Raw genomic sequence first — 20,371 nt, forward strand, 5'->3', positions numbered from 1 at the left:
ATTATAGTAGTAACCCAGACAATTACTGTATGCCTGACATGACATCAACACAAAGCTTAGCAGATTTTTAAAAGCACTTGTGACATTGAATTGTTCATACCACATTTGCAACTCAGCTGATTAAAGAGTTTCTTTTCAATGATTCAAAAATTCAATTGTAGGGACAGGACAATACAAAATCAAAGTGAGTTAATAACAATGAAAGATGCTTCCTAGGCCTTACCAAGTCTCTCCTGCATACAGGATGCATGCATCTCTTTGGTACAAAGTGTCTCACAACTTCACTTAATTGAATGCAGTCCACTTAATATTTAAAAGGATCTACTTTTCAAATCAGCATATTCTATTTCTATATAATTTTATATTCAGAGAAAAAATCTTTTAAGAAAATACAAAAAGTGTATAGTGTGGTTATGGTTAGTTGGTAAGTTATAGGTGATTTTGACTATCTTTGAAATAATTTTAAAAATTTTGTTTGGAGCTAGGTATGAGATTTTGAGACAAAATTTCAAAGATGTAAATCTCAAAGACATAATGACAAGAGATGTAAAATCTAACAGTGTGGTTAGCATGCAAATACCATATTACTATCTTACAAATTAACCTATCTTGCTATTTTCCCATCACTTTTGGTATTGTCAGATTCAAGTTGCTAAAGTTAACTTGTGCATATGACTGTTAGCCACAAAAGAGATTAAGTTAAACTGGCAGTAAGAGATAATAGCTCTCTTGCTCAATAATGCCAGAAAAAGGGACCATATTCCAAAAGGGAATGGGCTAAACTACCCCTAAAATGGGTTGGTAGAATCCTATCTTCAAGTCTCCTTAGAAAGGAGTATTGGCAAAGCAGAGATTTTTATTTTTTACATAAAAGTCAGATAAATAAAAATGAGCTACCTAACTATCTGGAGGCTTCATACTTCTAAAGCACACCACACAAGATTCAAATAAAAAATAAATGCCTTTACTAATATAACTTTTAACCCTTTGTTAGGACATTGCACAAATATTCTTGGGAGGGGCAAGGGGAAGGGGATGCTCTCCAGAGACAGGCTACAATAAATAAAGTAGATTATAACATCTTTAGGAATATTTACTCCATGAAGATTTTATTTAACAGGGAAACTGTATAAAATATTTAAATCATGTCTCCACTAAAAATCCATTACTCCTCTGAAATGTGAAAGTGTGAAGACTGCCACACAAAATCAAACTGAGAGATTACATATTTTTACATGCCCAGTGTCATGCAAATCAATTAGCTTTTCCTTTCATTGCTGCTTTTCCTTTTCCTTTCACTAATGTATTATTGATATGTTTTTTCATGTAGCAAAAAAACACAAATACCTTCACAAAGAATTGTTTGGAAAATCTGACAAATATAACAAAACACTTCAGCAAGGCCAGCGCCTTTTTGAAATGTGTGCCTGATAAACTATTTTTTGATGGACTGAAAATATGATTAAAAGCCTGTGATGATATTAGAATTAGTCATGATAAAATATAAAAGCTAAAATAAATTAGTAATGGAATTCTAGCTCATCGACATAACTCATTATGTATATAATACTGTGCATTGAATCATTATGCTGACACCTTAAAGAGGAACTCTAATATAAGGCCTTAAAGGGTGCTCTGTCTATTAAAGCTCAGCTCTACAGTACCATGCTGAAAGAGTACTTCTATCACTAAAAGAAATGTTTTATTCAATACATAGGAGTAATTAACTAGAATATAAGATACAATCTTTAAATTCAAGGATTACCCTATGGAAAAAGACATAATATACCATTATGAAATATGTATCTTCTGCATTACAATCCACAATAAAAAATAAATAAATAAATGGGAAAATAATCAGAGAAAGAACAATGGGAAAAGATAGCTAATATGCCCCCAATGCAGTCCGGCTGGTGATCTTAACTGTCAAAATAGTGGTGGGATAGAACCCATTCCCTTCTCACACATGTAAATGAACTTATCTCGCTTAATTTCTAGTTTAAAAAATTAGCCCTGGTTCAGTGAATTGAATTTGCTTTGCATGCAAAGCAAAGGGTCACCGGTTCAATTCCCAGGCAGGGCACATGCCTGGGTTGTGGGCCTGGTCTCCAGTAGGGGGTGAATGAGAGGCAACCATACTTCCTTCCTCTCTTTCTTCTTCCCTTTCCCTCTCTCTAAAAATAGATAAGTAAAATCTTTAAAAAATTTTTAAAAATTAGTCACTTTGGGTGGAATATCTCTAAAATAAATTACTTCCATTCTCTTAAAGAGAATGTCTAATATTAATTTAAATATTCTTGAAGACTGTAGCCATGGAAGTCATGGAAGTCTAACTTTTTAGAATAATAAGTTACTAAAGGCAATAGGAAAACTTTGACATTATATAATTTATTTAGCATGCTTTTATTTAATAGGTCTGTACAGTGCAGCAATTAGGAGCTCTGGCTATTTTTTATATTTTTAGTCTTATTTTCTTCATTTGTAAAATGGAACTAATGGCAATAGTTCCCTCATAGGATTTTTGTGAGACTTAAGTGAGTAATTCCATGGAAAGAACTTGGAATAGTAACTGCCTGGAATACCTTTATGCGCTTCAATAGAAGTTATTTCTTATTTTTTGCAGTAGATAGTCTAAATACGTGTTTCTGTCTTTTCCATTTAAAGATAATTTCATCTGTGACTTGGGTTGAAAATAGACATAAATGTAGATTGGTAAGGATGACTCATTGTTAGTAAGATAAAGCACATAAAAATATACATCACGTTAAACAGCCATTTCCAGTAAAAGCAAATTACATAACTCAATCAACCCTCTGCAGGTCAACTCACAGAGCAATAAAAGATTTGCAGTTCCTGTGAAACACAGGAAAAGATAAACCTGGAAAGAGGGAAGCACTAATCTGAGTGTGCTTGTCCACTATTGGCATTGTCTGACTTCAGAAGGGACTGAGATGGAGAGAAAATGAGCAGTAATTTTTGACAATAATTACTTTGACAAATAATTTTAGCTCCTCACAGAACTACAGGAGCAAGGACTGCCAAGGGGGAGGCCTTGGGAAACCCTCTACACTTTGAGATGGGGCCCTGACAGGCAACACCCCAGGTATAAGGGCAATACCACCAACATAAGGAGAAGCAGAACTAAATTTCTCCTCATAGAGACTGAACCCAGTGTTGATGGCTAGAGCTCCCAGCAATTCAGGCCAGAAGCACATGTAAAATCTCCCTACAGAGGTGGTAACATCATTCTAGGTCTCAAATTATTTCTATAATTTTTAATGCATAATCCCCAACATTCAAAATAAAACATAGTTAGGCACCCAGGAGACAAGTAACATGACTAAAAATTAAGTGAAAGAATAAAAAATGTAATAAACCATATGTGCTCTAGAACAAGGGTCTCCAACTCTGTTGAGAACCTCTGCACAGCAGGAGGCGAGTGGCAGTCAAGCAAGAGAAGCTTCATCTGTGTTTACAGCCACTGGCCATGGCTCACATTACACAGCTCCGCCTCCTGTCAGAATAGTGGCAGCATCAGATTCTCATAGAAGGGCAATCCCTTCTGTGAATAGCACATGCCAGGGATATAGGATGCAGGCTCCTCATGAGAATCTTATGCCTGATGATCTGAGGCGGAGCTGAGGCAGTGATGCTAGCCCTGGGGAATGGGTGCAAATACAGATTATCAATAGCAGAGAGGTTTGACTGCACAGAGACCACAATAAATCAATCACTTGCAGACTCATATCAAAACTCTGTCAGTGAGTGTCAAGTGACAATTAAGCTGCATCTGGTGGCAGGCTATAAAGCCACCCCTGCCCACCACCCCATCTGAGGAAAACTTGTTTTCCACAAAACTGGTCCCTGGTGCCAAAAAGGTTGGGGACCGCTGCTCTAGAGAATGGTTTTATCAAGCAGAGTTTAACTACAGCTGATATAGTTAAATAAAAACAATATAAAAATTTGTCAGATAAATGAAAACTTAAAACACTATAAACTACTATAAGCGACATTAAGTACTAAATAGATGTGCTTAACAGATGATTTTCATGAATGATTGAGGGGAGTATTAGTGAGTTAGAAGACAGATCTGAAGAGAATATATAGACTTAAGTTCTGGTAATTAAACAGAAGCAAAATACAAAAGAATCTGTTGTCTCCTTAGCTACTGGTAAACTCTCACTGAAAAAATACTTAAATATATTATTTTTAAAAACAAACATATTTCTTGGATAAAGTAAATCCACTATTAGAGTAAATCAATTAGAAATATATTTTGCCATAAATTTTACCAGTAACATTATATAGTATCTTTGTATACTATTGCTGTATTGAAACAATGATTTACTAAAAATGCCACTATGTACATTATTTAGGAGATTAAAAGTAATTAACATGTTTATAGCATAAACATGAGAAGTAAGGATAACTAGGCTCTCAGTATGTTAACAGTGAGTTCATAGAATGTATTTGCATTTTTTTTCTGGTTATTTAGGTTTACCATCTTAGATATACATTCAAGAGTAGAACATTTCAAACAAAAATACACACTTCAGGGTAAAAAATACTAATTAGAATTTTGTAAATAAACAATTATCAGAGAATCACAGAGACTTAATCCAAATTATCAAACACTTTTATAAATACAATCTTGGGCTGTTCTCTGATGAGTTTAATTAAGCATTGCAATATTAGCAAATAGAAAATCCCTTCAAATATTAAAATAACATCAGATTTCCTTTATAAATAACAACTATTTTTAAATTAATTGGAACACATTTATTTCATAATCTCCAAAAATCCTGTAAACTCACTAAAAGACTTACTTGAGGCTTAAGGAGCTAGAATTTAATGTGTTACAGTACATATAAATTATACATTAATATTCTTGCCTTTGAACTAGGCAGTAAGAAGAAATTCATAGCATTTTCCTGATTTGCAATTGAGATTGCTAAACATGTTAGTATTACAATATGATCACATAGTGTTTTTTAAACTCTATTTCACAATCTCTGTAATTGCCTCATTATATAAAATCTACTGTTCTCTGAACTAATGAAGATAATTTGCTTTTATATGCTTATGTAATGAAATTCAGTGAAAATATTTTTAAAAATCTAAAACCTAGAAGTAAAACTTAGATATCTGGATACAGTAACTCAGGCTTCTTCAAAAGCTTTAAATCATGAAAATGTTACTTGTCTTTCTACTATGTGTTTAATGACATACTCTAGTCAGTCCTCAACTCAGATTCCTTTCCTTACTACTTAGTTTTTTATTTGTATTTATTGATTTTAGAGAGAGAGAGGAAGGGGGAGAGAGAGAGAGAAGGGGAGAGTGAGGGAGGGAACAAGGGAAGGAGAGAGTGACATTTGTTGTTCCACTTACCATATTTTGCCATGTATAATGCACATGTTTTGGGCCAAATTTTTGAGGGAAAAATAAGGGTGTGCGTTCTACATGGTATAATGATTATATACCATAGACATAATAATCCCATGAATAATGCTCATGAAAATGTAGGTGCATGTTATGCATGGGAGCACATTATAGATGGCAAAATGTGGTATTTCTGTATTCATTGGTTGATTCTTGTATGTGCCCTGACTAGAGATCAAACCCACAACCTTGGCAAATCGGGATGACACTCTAACTAATGGTATTATTTAGCCAGAGCCCTTCACTATTTTTTTTAAACACAAAAAGCACAAATAGTAACAAATGTTTTGTTATTTTAATCAAAGAGTAGTAAATTATTAGTAAAAGTTAGTCTTTCAGCACTAAAGACTCTATTTTAAAATACTGTGGTAAGATTAGGTTCCTAAGTTAATGAACAGCATGAAATTATATAATTTTCCAAGGAAATCACAATATAGATAGTTAAAACAAAGGAGAGAGCATCTGATTTTATTTTTTTTTCAGTTGTCTATTGTTTAAGATATAAGAAAATCAGATTTCTTCTGGAGAGGGGAAAGATGGGATAGGCTAATGCTAACATTTCCATATATTCAGCCAACAGAATAAACATCATATTGATAAAATACAAGAAGTTCTTAATTACTATTTTTAAAAGCAATTTTAACTAAAGTCACTTTGGGCTGAATTTTTAGAATTAATCATATAAATGGAGCATATTTGTGTATTATACTTTGTAAATACAGTCTAGACCTATCCTCTGAGTTTCATTAGAGTACTTATAGAAAAGTAGTTTGCTTGGTATTATGAACTGAAGAAATGAAATGCTATAGTTTCTATTTTTCTTTTTAATTAAAAAGTTAACCTAGTCAATTCTACAGTTAAGGGTTCAAGGACATTACCGATCATTTGCAAAGAACTATAAATGAAAATCCAGTTTCCAATTGCTCACCATGACAAGTGGAGAAATTTTATGTCACATACAAATTATCCATTTATTTTTCAAAATTTGAGAGGTTTGGGAAGTTTTGAGCAATTATTGTAACTCAAATGGCTTAAATTTTATATAGCTTAGAATTTGGACAGTTTTAAGAAAATAATAAACAGTTCACATACCAATTCTAATATAACACCCAAGCATTTTTAATGATTCCTTCAATAAATTTAGAGGTGTTCCCACAGCACCAAGTTAGAAGCCAACTGAAAACCAAATTAATATTAGCAAAAAATCCCAAACCATACAGATAATAGAAATTAATAAGAAACTAAAATTACTAAGGTGGTATAATTTTGAATTTTCTTTCTGCATTCTTCTTAAATCATTATGGACATCCCCCTTCTGATTTAATAAAACTATCTAATTCATAAGACAGAGGTAATTTTGTATCCCACAAATGGAAATACAGATGATATATTTACAGCATACTGTAAAACACATTTCCCTGGTTTTGTTATTTGGTAATTTAAGTTTGCTTTGACAATGATGAGTCAATACAAACATTGTATCTCCTATAAAATAAAATTCAACATAGAAAGACCATCCGAAATGATAACACTGCCCAGCTGGGAGTCTTGAAAATTTAAGAACAGAATTTATACATTCAATGTGGAATGTGTAGATTTTCACTTTGCAGCAGATCTGAGACACCTTCCTTTTACTTGTTTTTCCTGACAGTATTTGAAGTGTCGTTCATACACTTGACTAAGTAGATAATTATGTCCTGACTTAAACTAGACTTTTTTTAATGGTCCATGACTTTTTATTTTCACCACTGGTGGGAGTCTTTGTCTTTACACTTTAAAATTTTTTCAAATGTAAATATGTATGTGCACATTAAAGAATAGTAGTAAAATGAATAATTCTGCACTATGACCCCTACATCCACTTTCCCTATTGCATTTCCCCTGTTGCCATCATCTTTCTTTCATTTGGAGTTAAGCACCATCTTGAATTTTGTATTGATTATTCTTTTTCTTTCCTAACTTTTTCCATCACTGATGGAAAAATAGCATGTATTCTCAATTTTCCAAGTTTTTGAATTTAATTAAATGCAATAATACTACAGTATACCACTATGACTTGCTTTTTTTAAATCACTATTATGTTTTTGGCATTCATCCATGTTGATATCAATAGCTAAAGTCATTCATTTGCCCAACTGTATGGGATTCCAAGGCACAAATATATCATAGTTTATCCATTCTATTAAGTGGATATTTCAGTTATTTCTAATTTGAGAATATTATGAAAAGTATTGCTGTGAATAATCTTGTGTGTGACTTCTGCCACACATGCACAAGTATTTCCCTGAGGCAAACATCTAGGAGAGGGATCGCTGGGTTGTAAGAAAGGCACAAAGTAAAATGTACTAACTAGTTAATGCCAAGGACATTATACCATTTGTAATCCCACCAGCTGTGTATGAAATTTCCTATTGTTTCATATCCTCCCCAACAGTAATACTGCAAGACTTTCAAAACTGTGCCAAACTAGTAGGTGAGAGAGTATAGGATTATCAATAAATATTAATCTGATTACTGATAAGATTAGCCAAAGATACTTTTATTGGTTAAAGATGTTACAAAAAAATTCTCCTACATTGTGATTGTCTTTTTATTTTCTGTAGGTGTTCTCTGATAAGCAGGAGGGTTTTAATTTTAATGTAGTAAAATTTATAATATTTTCTTTTGTGTTTGAACATTTTTAACATAACTATTTGCAAAAAAAATAGTTCTCATGGACAAAATTTGGGGGGGTGGAAATAGGAGGGAGGTGGGGATGGCTGGGGGGGATGGGCTATGATGGGAGTAAAAGACAGAAAACTGTACTTGAACAACAAAGTAAAATTTAAAAGTCAAAAAATCTTAACTATAAATTTGTCATTTTATAGTATGATCTTTCACATTTAACCCATTATTTAGAATTACTATTACTGAGACTTGATTAATGTCTTTTAATAGTTCCAAAATATTTGCTTTTTGTATTCCCTCTAGTAACTCCATTTGAAACCCCAATTGAAAATATATTATATCCTCTCACTTTCTCCTCCATGATTCCTCCATATTTTACATTTTATATTCTCTGATTCATATTTTCCCACTTTTAATACTATGAACTTAATTTTGAGTAATTTCTTCAGTTCTAACTTTCAGTGTCCTAATTTTTGCTTCAGCTGTATCTAATCTGCTTTTAAACGCATCCACTGAGCTCCTTTTTTTCTAAGTATTATGCTGATTGCTTACAAGTTCTCTGGTTCTTTTTCAAATCTACTGTTTCTGCCTCACATTTTAAAATTTCTTTTTTATCACTTTAATTATACTAAGCATTGTCATTTTGATTCTGCCCAAAACTGTTGATAGATGATAACATTCTAGATCTGTTTTTCTCATCTACTGTTTCTATGGGCTCTTAGCTATAGTACTTGCTTTCCTGTGTGTGTTTTTTTCTTTGTTTGCTTGTTTTATGTTACTTTCCTTTGAGTATGAGCCACTGATTTTCCAGCGCACACTATGTGTGGAAATTTGTTGAAGATGAGATTGAAGTTGTCTTCCTCCAGGGAGGAAATAGTGTTTCCTAGTTTCCTACTATCACTGTTAATGACAGAGTGCTTAATTTAAATTCACCACTTAAATTTTCTTCGCTCTGTACCCAAAATGTGATTGTCACATTTCTTTTTTCTCTATAACTTGTTTTGTGCTTAACAGTCTTTAAAAAATTTTTACTTAACCCTGCATTTTAATAAATCAATCATTAGGGACACTCAGGGTTATCTAATTTTCCATAATGCCAGAACTAGAAATATACTCACATTTTAAGGCTTTATTTTCTGTAATTTTTAACATATAGTGTGTTGGTATAAAAGGTCTCCCTTAAATTCCAGGTTACTTCTCCAAATACAAGATTTCTGGTTTATAAGGATTCATAGCAACAACACATCTGGGACCTATCGGGTTACAGCAAAACTATAGCTATGTGACCAGGCAGACCCCAGACTGCAGACAGCCATCAGTACCAAAAAGAGGACAACACACCAGAGGTTACATTTTCCCCTTTGAAAGCTGCCTCAGTTATTGGGCTTCAACCTTCGAACTCTATCACAGAAAAATTGTGGAAGCCATCCTGAGGCCTGAGGCTTCATGAGGAAGACCTGTACACTACCCACAGGCAGTTGTTCAGGCCTTCCATTTCCTTGCTTCTTTGTTTCTCATTTTTTGGATTATTTCTCAGACTCTGATTCTTACCATCATTCTTACTTGGATTTGGTGACTTGGTTATTAAAAGCAAGTTCTTCTCCTTGGTCTAACCCTTTAGCTCCTTTTTTCTCCTCCATGGTAATTTGCCATCCACACACCTTTTCTTATTTTACATCATTTTTTCTTCTCCTGGATCTATGAGTCACCTCTAGCTGTTCCCCATCCTCCCCGTACACCCAACTTATCTAGATCTGTAAGTTACAGTATGTAGAATTCACAAGGGAATTTCTTGCTTCCTTCAGTAAAACATGCATTTCTACTCAAATTATATGTTGAGAGTGACCTGAATTGGTCTTCCATCAGGTGTCAGCACCTCTTCTGAAAGTTCCATCATCTTCAGAGCCATCAGAGCGATGGGTTTAGCATGGCAGAGGCTTTTCCTGTGGAGTCCTGCAGCAACACAGTATGCATCACCTATTGTTTCCACCTGCAGCAATCAGACAAATTAAATGCAAACATATGATAATGAGCCAGAATAGAAATGATTAATTTTCTGCAATCACAAACATTGCTGAAAAACATGTCAGCAAAACATCGATAAATTAAGCAATTAGACAACTGAGTGTAATCACAGCAGAGTTTGCAAACAGCCGCAGCCAAATACTGACATCTCACTCTGGGGCTGTTCATCAGCATTATCACCATGGATCATCATTGAAATACAGAACAACTGAGATATAAAAAAATTATCATCTGTGAAATTTACCTGGGAAATTTCTAAAAGATAGCCTTTTTCAAAGCCACCCTCTCATCTTCTTTAAATCTTCAGTATTAGTTATTCTTAAGAGATGAGAAATTGGTGTGCAAGAATCCATCCATAACCCTACAATTAAAAAGTTAGCAGGCACTGCCAGAGTCTTTATCTGATCATGTTCTAATTCTATGGTCAGCATCCATTCTGAATTGCCATTACTTTTATTCAATATTTTAAATATTTACCCCAGGTTAAAACCCGCAAATTCCCAAGTATAGAATATAGCATAAAAATTAAATACATCTTATTTTGAGAGGAAAGTTCACTTGTTATCCAAAGTAAATATAATGGTAAAATCCTCAAGCATTCTAATATTTTAATTAGAACAAAGTGATGAAATATTGTATAAAATGCTCAATTTCAATATCACTTTTTCTTTGAAGCCCTCCTTGGCCATCTATTAGTTCATAGTAGATCAAATCCTCATCCTTCTATTCTGTTTCAGCACTTTCCACATCCCTTTGCTATAGCTTTCATAATACATATTTCATAATCAATATGTATTAATGTATAATCAATATGTACTTCCAATTACAACGTGATCTCTTTAAAAACAAGACCATGTGTTTTCCATCTCTGTATTTATAGGGCTAAAATACAGATATTTAACAAACATCTACCAAATGAATAAATAAATTGCATTACATATAATGCAGTTTAATTACAATGAACTGCATAAGTCGTACTGCATTACATTCTGTGACCACTAATTGAGACAATATAATGAAAATACTTAAGAAGCTCATGGGACTAGGAATGCTAAAATTATCACTTGCTCATCAGAATCCTATAAGGAAATACACATAAAAAAATTATTCCAATAGCCTCAGACGTGTGGTGAAGTTCAAAACTTTCACTTCAAGACCTGTTTTCTGATGGGAAAAAAGGAAATAAAATCATACGGTAGGAATAATAGACAATGCAATGTGAGTTTGCAAAGGTTTATTCCAAAGACTAAAATATACCTCCCCCATAGAATTTCCACTGAGAAAGATACCCAGCAAATAACAAATGTCTAATGTGTGGTCATTTACCATCCTCTTCTAGAAATACAAAATCCTTTGCTAATTCTCACATTTATCTCATCCTTTTGTATTTCTACAAGATTTAAAAATCTATAACACTTTCAAACTGATTTTTGATTTTCAGATATTAGGACACATAAGCAGTCACTTATTTGTATAAACTGAATGGCTTCACAGTCACTCTGAACATTCATGTTCCTGGAGCATGATCTCTTTGAAATCCCTATTGTCAGCATTTTCCTCAGCAGCATTCTCTCCATTACCTTTTCAGCAAAAGTTTATTGAGTTCCACCAAATATGTATTTCTAGAAATTGTACCAAAAGAATAAAGCTTAGTTATGTGCTATGCTTTCTCTGTAGGAGTATGTAATATAATAGTGTAAGAAGATGGACCAGCATGTTATCAGTTGATATAACACATAAATCTAATGAAGTGCAAGATAAGTATGTGCACAATATAACAAATTCACATTAAATCCATATGATCACATAAGATTTTACAATATTTAGTTTGAAAATATTTGAAGTCAGGATAGCAATTGGAAAAAACAGAATCAAGCATCAAGAAATAGACATCAAAAAAATGAATGGCCCTTTCTTTCATATGTCTATGGGCCCTCTGTATGCCTTCCTTGGAGAAGTGTCTGTTCAGGTCCTTTGCCCATTGTTTAAGTATGGAATTTCCTCAAAAAACTAAAAATGGAACTGCCTTTTTACCCAGCAATTCCACTGCTGGGATTTTACCCTAAGAATCCTGAATCACCAATTCAAAAGAACATAGGCACCCCAATATTCATAGCAGCACAATGTACAATAGCCAAATGCTGAAAACAGTCTAAAGGCCCATCAGTAAATGAGTGGATCAAAAAACTGTGGTGCATTTACACAATGGAATTCCATGCAGCAGAAAGAAGGAATGCCTACCCTTTGCGACAATATGGATGGAACTGGAGAACATTATGCTGAGTGAAATAAGCCAGGTGGTGAAAGACATAAATACCATATGATCTCACCTATAAGTGGAACCTAATCAACAAAACAAACAAGCAAGCAAAATAGAACCAGAGACATGGAAATAGAGAACCAACTGACAGTAACCAGAGGGGAAAGGGGAGGAGGATAATGGGGGAAAGGGAAAGGTCAAGTCAAGGAACATGTATACAAAGGACCCACAGACAAGAACAATGTGGAGGAAATTGAATGGGAGCGGGTAGGTGGGGCAGGGAAAAGCACTGGGGAGGTGGAATTTGGACAACTATAATTGAACAACAAAAAATAAATATAAAAAAAGAAGGGCCCTAAGTAAGATATAACATTCTCACAATTATTTATGAACGCCCAAATACAAAAAAAAAAAATCTAAAAGATGTTGTTTCTACTGTTCTAGGTTAGATTATGCTGTAGTAACAATATGACCTCCAAATCGTAATGACCTAAAATAACAAGAGTTTATTTCTGATCCATGTGTACTACACATTCACATGGGTCAAAAGACTGGGGCAGAGGTGAGAGACACTGTGCCATGTCTCTTCACCCCAGGAACAAGGCTAGTAGAACCTCCTCACCTGGAGCTGGTTGTCAGGGCAGAGGAAAAGAGGTTCTGGCAAATCATATACTAGCTCTTAAAGCTTTTTCCCAGATGTGACATGAGTAGCTTCTCAAGTTTTATTCATTAAAGCAAGCCACGTGGCTATGCTAGTGTGTAAATGTGATGGGAAAATGCAACAAAACTTATGCCCATAGAAGAGCCAGAAATATTTGGTAAATAGAACTAGTGAGTAATGAATGGGTAACAGTTTAAATTTTTTCAAATACCCAGGTGTCTGTACAAAGTGTAGGCAATATATCTGTGTGAAGTTTTCTCTCCTTGCAGATATATTCAGTATCTTAACCTGAAAATCTTAACAGAAGTGTAAACACCTTAGTAACACAGCTTCCATTAAAGCTCCATTCTTTTCTCTTCTCAGGGCCACACATGTTCAGCAGAATTAAGTGTATGTGAAAATTTTGGTGGATTCCACTGAAAATAATCAGCTGACTTCACCTCATGGGGAACTGCAAAAGTGAAAGCATTATATATCAATTACAGTTGTTCTTGAGGATGTTTCCTTGAGTTAAAACCAAAGTAAAATAAATTGACACTGTAAACATATTACAAAAAACTGCCCTAAAAGAGGACTGTATTTTGAATTCCTTTATAATTACCTCAGTATTTTTAAATAAAAATTTAAATACAATTTAAATACTATCTAAAATAGTGCATTTCATTTCATTTTCAGTATCTCAAACCTTTCCTTCAAGAATTTTAAACAAGAACAACGATGGCTAAACTAGGCATGGAGATGGAAAAAACAGTACTTATGCAAATGTCTGAAAAACCTTATATTCTTTTCTGAACATAGAAGAGAAGACTTAAGTACTAACAATATTACATACAAATGTTGTCCCACATATTATTAGACCTGCTTTTGTTAAACTTTAAAGAATTTACCTGTCTCACTATATCTTCTTCTCAACACTTTATTGTCAAATTTCTCTCATTATTTCAGAAATAAACATGGTATAAATAAATTTCTTAGACCTATGCATTCATCATTTTCATTTACTTTTCATTTTACATTAGTCATATAAAAGAATTTACTTTATCACTTAATAGATTCTCATTCCCATAACATTTTTTCCCCTTTCTTCCAGGATAATGCTCAAGAAATATCTAGGATGTTTCTTGGAAATCTGGGCACAGTGGAGAGGGAGAAGTGTGTGTGTTGTAGGGGAGGTGACTGTGGTATTAGGGTTAGGATTATCCTAAAAGAACACTGCATACAACAGGGCAACTAATAATCTCTGTCCCAAAGGACTCATGCCACATCAGTCCTTCAGTCCCAGAGTCTTGAATCTCTCTTTCTTTGAACTTTGTAGGAATTATGAATGAGAACTTGGGGAGGGGTCATAAGAGCAGAGGGCCAGAAAACTCTGGCACTCTACCTTACTGGAAATTCTCTCTCTCTCTCTCTCTCTCTCTCTCTCTCTCTCTCTCTCTCTCTCTCTCTCTCTCTCTCTCTCTCTCTCTCTCTCTCTCTCTCTCTCTCTCTCTCTCTCCCTCCCCCTCTCTCTCTCTCTCTCCCTCCCTCCCTCCCTCTCTCTCTCTCAATATTACCTAGAGGAAAAGCAAATTAGAAAGTCTACCTTTCCACTTATTTTGCTTTCTGTTTCTGGTTTCTAGTGTCTTTAAAAACAGAAAGAGAGGGGCAGAAATAGAGAAAGAGAAATATATTGGAATAAGATGTAGGCAGATGATGCCTAAAGATGACAAAAGTATTCATTTATCTCCTACAATCTTACAGAGCACTTGGTCACCGGCCATGATCAGGTGAGTAAAAATGGGCTGGCAAATGCACCATATTCTTCATGGGTTCATTGGCTGTAGCTAAACACACGTAACTCTCAGAAGAGCTACCATATCCACCCTTGCTGAGATAATGGAGCCACATCTGCCAGCCCAATCACCTGTCTGATATTAGGTACCATTCCTGAGTGATATGAAAAGAGGGCTCATTTTTCCAATGGTTGCAGGGAGCCTGAGTCCACAAGCAGTCCTGCAGAAACCAGCCACTGGAGTTGATGGTGGTCTGGACACAGATAACTCAAAAGACTCAGCAGAAATGGTAAAGCATTTATGTAGGCCTTCATAAAGACTCATCAGTAGCAGAAGAGCAGGAAACAATTGACTTGGGTAGATTTAGAGGCCGCTTACTTTTTACCTTTCCCCTCACACAGGCTCACCACTGTTTATGTCTATTTTTCCTGTTACTCAGCAGGGTGGGTGCAATGGGCTCCTGGCCAAAGATGAAACTCCAGGTGGTAGTGGCCAAGCAGAGGTCTTAAGGCTATGGATAATCCACTGGACATATTTGAAGATGAGTAATTTGCCACAGACAGCAAGCATGAGCCTAGTTTGTCATTGTTCTTGAGGTTGCAGTTCTTGAAGATGTACTGATTGTCCTCCAATATGACTTACAAGCTCCTTTATCAAAAGCAGATAGGAAGGCCCTGGCTGGGTGACTCAGTTGTTTGGAGCATCATTGTCCCATACAACAAAAGGTTGCGGATTCAATTTCTGGTCAGGGCACACTCCTAGGTTGTGAGTTTGATCCCAGTAGGGGTGCAAACAGAAGGCAACTGATCAATGCTTCTCTCACATAGGTTCACATCAATATTTCTCCCCCCCCACCGCCTCTCTCTCTCAAATCAATAAACATATCCTCGGATGAAGATTAAAATAAAAAGAAACAGGTAGGAAAGCCCTGACACAGAGAAAAGTTCAAGCTATGTAGACAAAGACAGCATCGTCTTCAGCATCATTTTCTTGGCTTGAACCAAGTGGTAGCCATGGCCATGAAAGCTGCATGCTTGAAGTTGAGGGCACTGAAGGGCCAGAGGGGCCAAGGTGCAGAGAGGCCAGCACACACACATCACTGCTGGCTAAGCACAGGACCAACAGCTGATGGCAGGTAATCTGGTACAGGGACAATTTTCAAAGGTAGAGTTAATTAACCTAATACCTAAATAGGCTGAGTATCTTCAAAAGCTGCCCTGATGAAAGTAGTCTGATTTCCCTTCACATACCAGGTAGTATTGCAGGAGTTGGGCTACAGATTCCCTGTAATAATAGCAATATTGTCAGGTTCTGGAAGGCTGTAGTCTGAGGACCAGATGAAGAAGTTAGAGATGATGTCCTGCTCCTGCTAATGAAGGATTTGGGGCATATGTTCTGGTCCTATTTTTAGAGTGGCAAGAAATGCCATTCATATAAAACATCTGACACTGTATTCTTTAATGATTGACTTGTTTCTGTAGTAGGAGTTTGTTTAAAAGAAGACCTTGAACTTGTAGTCTGTCCTGAGATATCTAAACTCTTTCACTGCTAGTTGATAGGAACCTCAGGAAATCTGTACTGTAGTCCTTAAGCATGGCTATTAGGAGGCATTATTCTAAAAGTTCGTGTCCCAGAATGTGGGACTATTTTGGTTGATGAACCCCACACCTTCCCTCAGGTGCCTAAGCACTGGCCCAGACTTGAGCCCCGACAGGAGGAAGGCCCTGTCAGCCTAGGCACTCACTGTCTCTAATTCTAGACTGAAGAAAGTCCTTGAAGAGATCACCTTCAGTGGCTGTGGCCTTACCACCTCCTTCACCTCTGCCACCTCATTTGCTCTCTTAACCTCTACTGCTCTCCACATGGACATCACTGCATCATCTTCTCTTGTATCTCCTTCTGCTCCATTTTTTCTTCCTCCAGCTTTCTTGTCTCTCCACCTGCTTTTCATCTACCACTTCCATTACTGTCTTCATCTCTTCTGCTTCCTTTGAGAATATAGCACACTTCTCAGTCATCACCTTTTCAGCCAAACTCCCACACCAGGTACAGCCTGGGACCTCTGCCCCACTATCAATCAGATCTCTGTAGGGAACTCCTCCCAGCATTAACAGGATGTGGTGGGGGCCTCCTTCCTGCACACAGGTCACTCACAAGTACCAGATGTTCTGGAGAAAATTGAGGCACCATAGGTGACGACTGGCAGGATGGGGTAGCCTGAATTTTGCCACACTCTTGTCACCCAACTCTAAAAAAGGGGGCACAAAGTTAGAATGCTCAATGAGAATTTTATTGATAGTTTTAAATTACATCTGATTTCTACAAGTGTGGTCTGGAATTGTCCTCTAGGCAAGTTTTTCAAATGCAAAACTCAGGATCATCTGCATAAGAATCACCCAGTAGTACTTGTTAAAAATTAGATTCCCAGGTCCCACCTATATCTACTCAATCAAAATCTAGATATAAGGCCCAGCTGCATGCTTTTTCACATGTTCTTAGGTGTATTTTCTGATTCTCAAAGTTTGAAGACTTCTGGTGTATTATGTGAGTTAAAAATTTTATAATACTCATCCAAATATCCATCTTTTTTTAAAGAGACAAAGAGCTTTCAGAGAAAAGTACTTCTATCCTGAACCCCAGCCATTCCCATATATTCCTTCTCTTCTCTCTTCCACCCCCCAAAAAAGGACAATAAACTTCTCCAGACATTTTCTTATTTGTCAGAACTTTAAACTACAACTTCTAGCCCCTGCCCCACACACCCAAATGCTGAGAATCACCTAGCACAGTAGGTATTCAATGATCCAAGAAAGTTTGTTCAGTTTAATTAAATACACCAAAGTGAACTGCATAATGGTATGGCAATTGAAATGGGAACAACTTTAACTAAAAATTTACTACTAAAGCTTCAAAAAAATCACTTCATTCTTTTTAAATATCTATCTAATAAATCATTTTGGTTGATGCTTCTGACCCAAATACTACTTCTTTTAAGGATGTCTCTATAGTGCTCAGCTGATACAGCACTGAAAATGAGGTCATGTGTATAAATAGAACAGTGATTTGACCTGGGAACTATTCCCAAATGAGGGAAAATAGAATCCAAATGACTGCCTATCAAAGAAAGCTCTGATAAAACTCTCAGTAAATCTATCAAAGTAAATTCCAGCTCCTGCCCAGGAATCTCACTCATGTAGAAAATACAGTTGGTAGGCTCCAGGTTGTTTATCATAAAGACTGTTTAATACTGAAGCAGGCTAGCAAATAAAAATATATTAAAATATCCAGTCAAAATTTCTTTCTAAATTCTCAAGTTAGATGTGGGCAACTGAAAATTTCTTTCTGCTGTATAGTAAATTGTCTTCTAAGATCTTCAATAACACAACTTCAGTATTTCACTTTTATTTACCATTATCAGTATTAGTCCATGACCCAATCAAAATGAATAACTCAATGTTATTCCAAGTTATTGTTCTACTTGAACTTCATCCATTCACTCTTTATAAAAATAATTATTGAGTCTATTATATTTAAGAAACATTGTCCAGGGATTCCTGATTTACCAGAACTTTATAATTTTCAGTAAACATATAGAATTAATTTCTAAATAATGTTAGTTGATGTCACAACTGTGAATAGTTTCAAGACTTACTATACAGCTACAGTAATCAAGGCAGTGTAGTATTGCTGGAATAATAAACAAATAGGTCAGTGGAACAGAATAGAGCTTCCAGAAATAGACCCCCTAAAATATAGTCAACTGATCTTTGAAAAGGGTGAAAAGGTAATACATGTAGCAAAGATAGTCTCTTCAACAAACAATGCTGGGACAACCGGACATCACATGCCAAAACTAAGTATCTAGACACAGACCTTACACACTTCACAAAAATTAACTCAATATTTATCACAATCCTAAGTATAATATGGAAAATTATAAAACTCCTAGAAGATAACACAGAAGAAAACCTTGATCACTTTTACTGATCACTCAATATAAATGCCTTTTTAGATACAACAAACACACAATCTATAAAAGAAAGAACTAATAAAGTAAACTATCAAAATTAAAAACATCTGTGAAAGACAGTAGCAAGAAAATGAAAGGACAAGCCACAGACTGGGAGAAAATATTTGCAAAAGACACATCTGATAAAAGACTGTTATACAAATATTTAAGGAACTCCTAAAATTCAACAATAAAAAAACAACTGTGTTTTTAAAAAAACAGTCCAAAGACCTTAACAGATACCTCATCAAAGCAGATATACAGAAGGAAAAAATTCATATGAAAAGATCTTCATATCATATGTCATCAGGCAAATGCAAATTAAAACAACATAAGATACTATTACACATTTATTAAAATGGCCAAAATCCAGACACTGACAACAATTGCTGATGAGGATGTGAAGCAACAGAAATTCTCATTCATTACTTTTGAGAAGCACAATGGTAAAGCCTATTTGGAAGACATTTTAGTGGTTTCTTACAAAACTAAACATATCCTTACCATATGATCCAGTGATTGTGCTCCTGGGTATTTACCTAAAGAAGTTGAAAACTTATGCCCACTCAAACACCTACACACAGATGTTTATAGCAGCTTTATATAAAATCACTGAAACTTGGAAGCAACCAAGAGGTCCTTTAGTTGGTGAATGGATAAACTGTACATCCAGGCATAAATTAGTATTTGATACTGAGAAGAAATGACTGATCAAGCCATGACAAGACATGGAGACTTAAATACATATTACTAAGTGCAGGAAGCAAATCTGAAAAAGCCAATGATTCCAGCTATATGACATTCTGGAAAAATTAACACTGTAGAAACCATAAAAAGACCAGTTTTTGTGTGACTGAGGAGATAGGATAAACAGGCTGAATACAGATTATTTTTAGGGCAGTAACAATACTCTGTATATTATTATAATGATGGATACATGTCATTATGCACTTACCCAAGCCCATAGACTGTGAAATCAAGAGTGAACCCCAAGGTAAATTATGAGCTTGGCTGTTATTCTGTGTCAATGTAGGTTCATCCTTGGTAAAAATATACCATTCTGGTGAGTGATATTTATAATTCCAAAGATTATGGGGGCAGAAGATATATGGTAAAATCTCTGTACCTTTCTTTTAGTTTTATTGTAAATCTAAAACTGCTTTAAAAATAGTTTTTTCTTAAAGTAGATAGTACAGCCCAATTAGTAAATCAAGTAGAAATATTTTATTAAAAATTCATTTAAAAAAGAACATAATCTAACCTCCATTTCCAGGTTAAGTATAGTTTAGAAAGAAAGCCTTCCCCACCCCCTCCTCCATGAGTCAAACTTGTCATGTTTCTACATCCATTTTTCAAGCCGTATCTATTATGAAAGTAATCACCCCCAGTCCTTCAGTATGATACCATCTTTGCTTCTTTTGGAGTCCCAATACAACTTGACTTCTACATGTCTTATACTGCAGTCACTTGTGTTCATCCTTTCTCTACTACCTTCCTGTCTAGATGGCTAAGTCATTTAACTTTGAAGGCAAGTACAA

At 35.2% G+C, this 20,371-nt stretch overlaps 1 protein-coding gene across 1 annotated transcript in view; it reads right to left on the reverse strand.

Annotated features, from left to right (window-relative positions):
• GUCY1A2 (guanylate cyclase 1 soluble subunit alpha 2) overlaps nucleotides 1–20,371 on the reverse strand; it is a 324,528-nt gene that overhangs the window by 87,107 nt on the left and 217,050 nt on the right. The window contains exon 6 of the mRNA XM_045837914.1: nucleotides 9,953–10,096. Within this exon, the coding sequence (XP_045693870.1) occupies nucleotides 9,953–10,096 (144 nt within the window). The remainder of the gene's footprint in view (nucleotides 1–9,952; nucleotides 10,097–20,371) is intronic.

The sequence above is a fragment of the Phyllostomus hastatus genome, unplaced genomic scaffold (genome assembly GCF_019186645.2).
Source record: "Phyllostomus hastatus isolate PE091 unplaced genomic scaffold, TTU_PhHast_1.1 phas_contig_113, whole genome shotgun sequence".
Classification (NCBI taxonomy): Eukaryota; Metazoa; Chordata; class Mammalia; order Chiroptera; family Phyllostomidae; genus Phyllostomus; species Phyllostomus hastatus.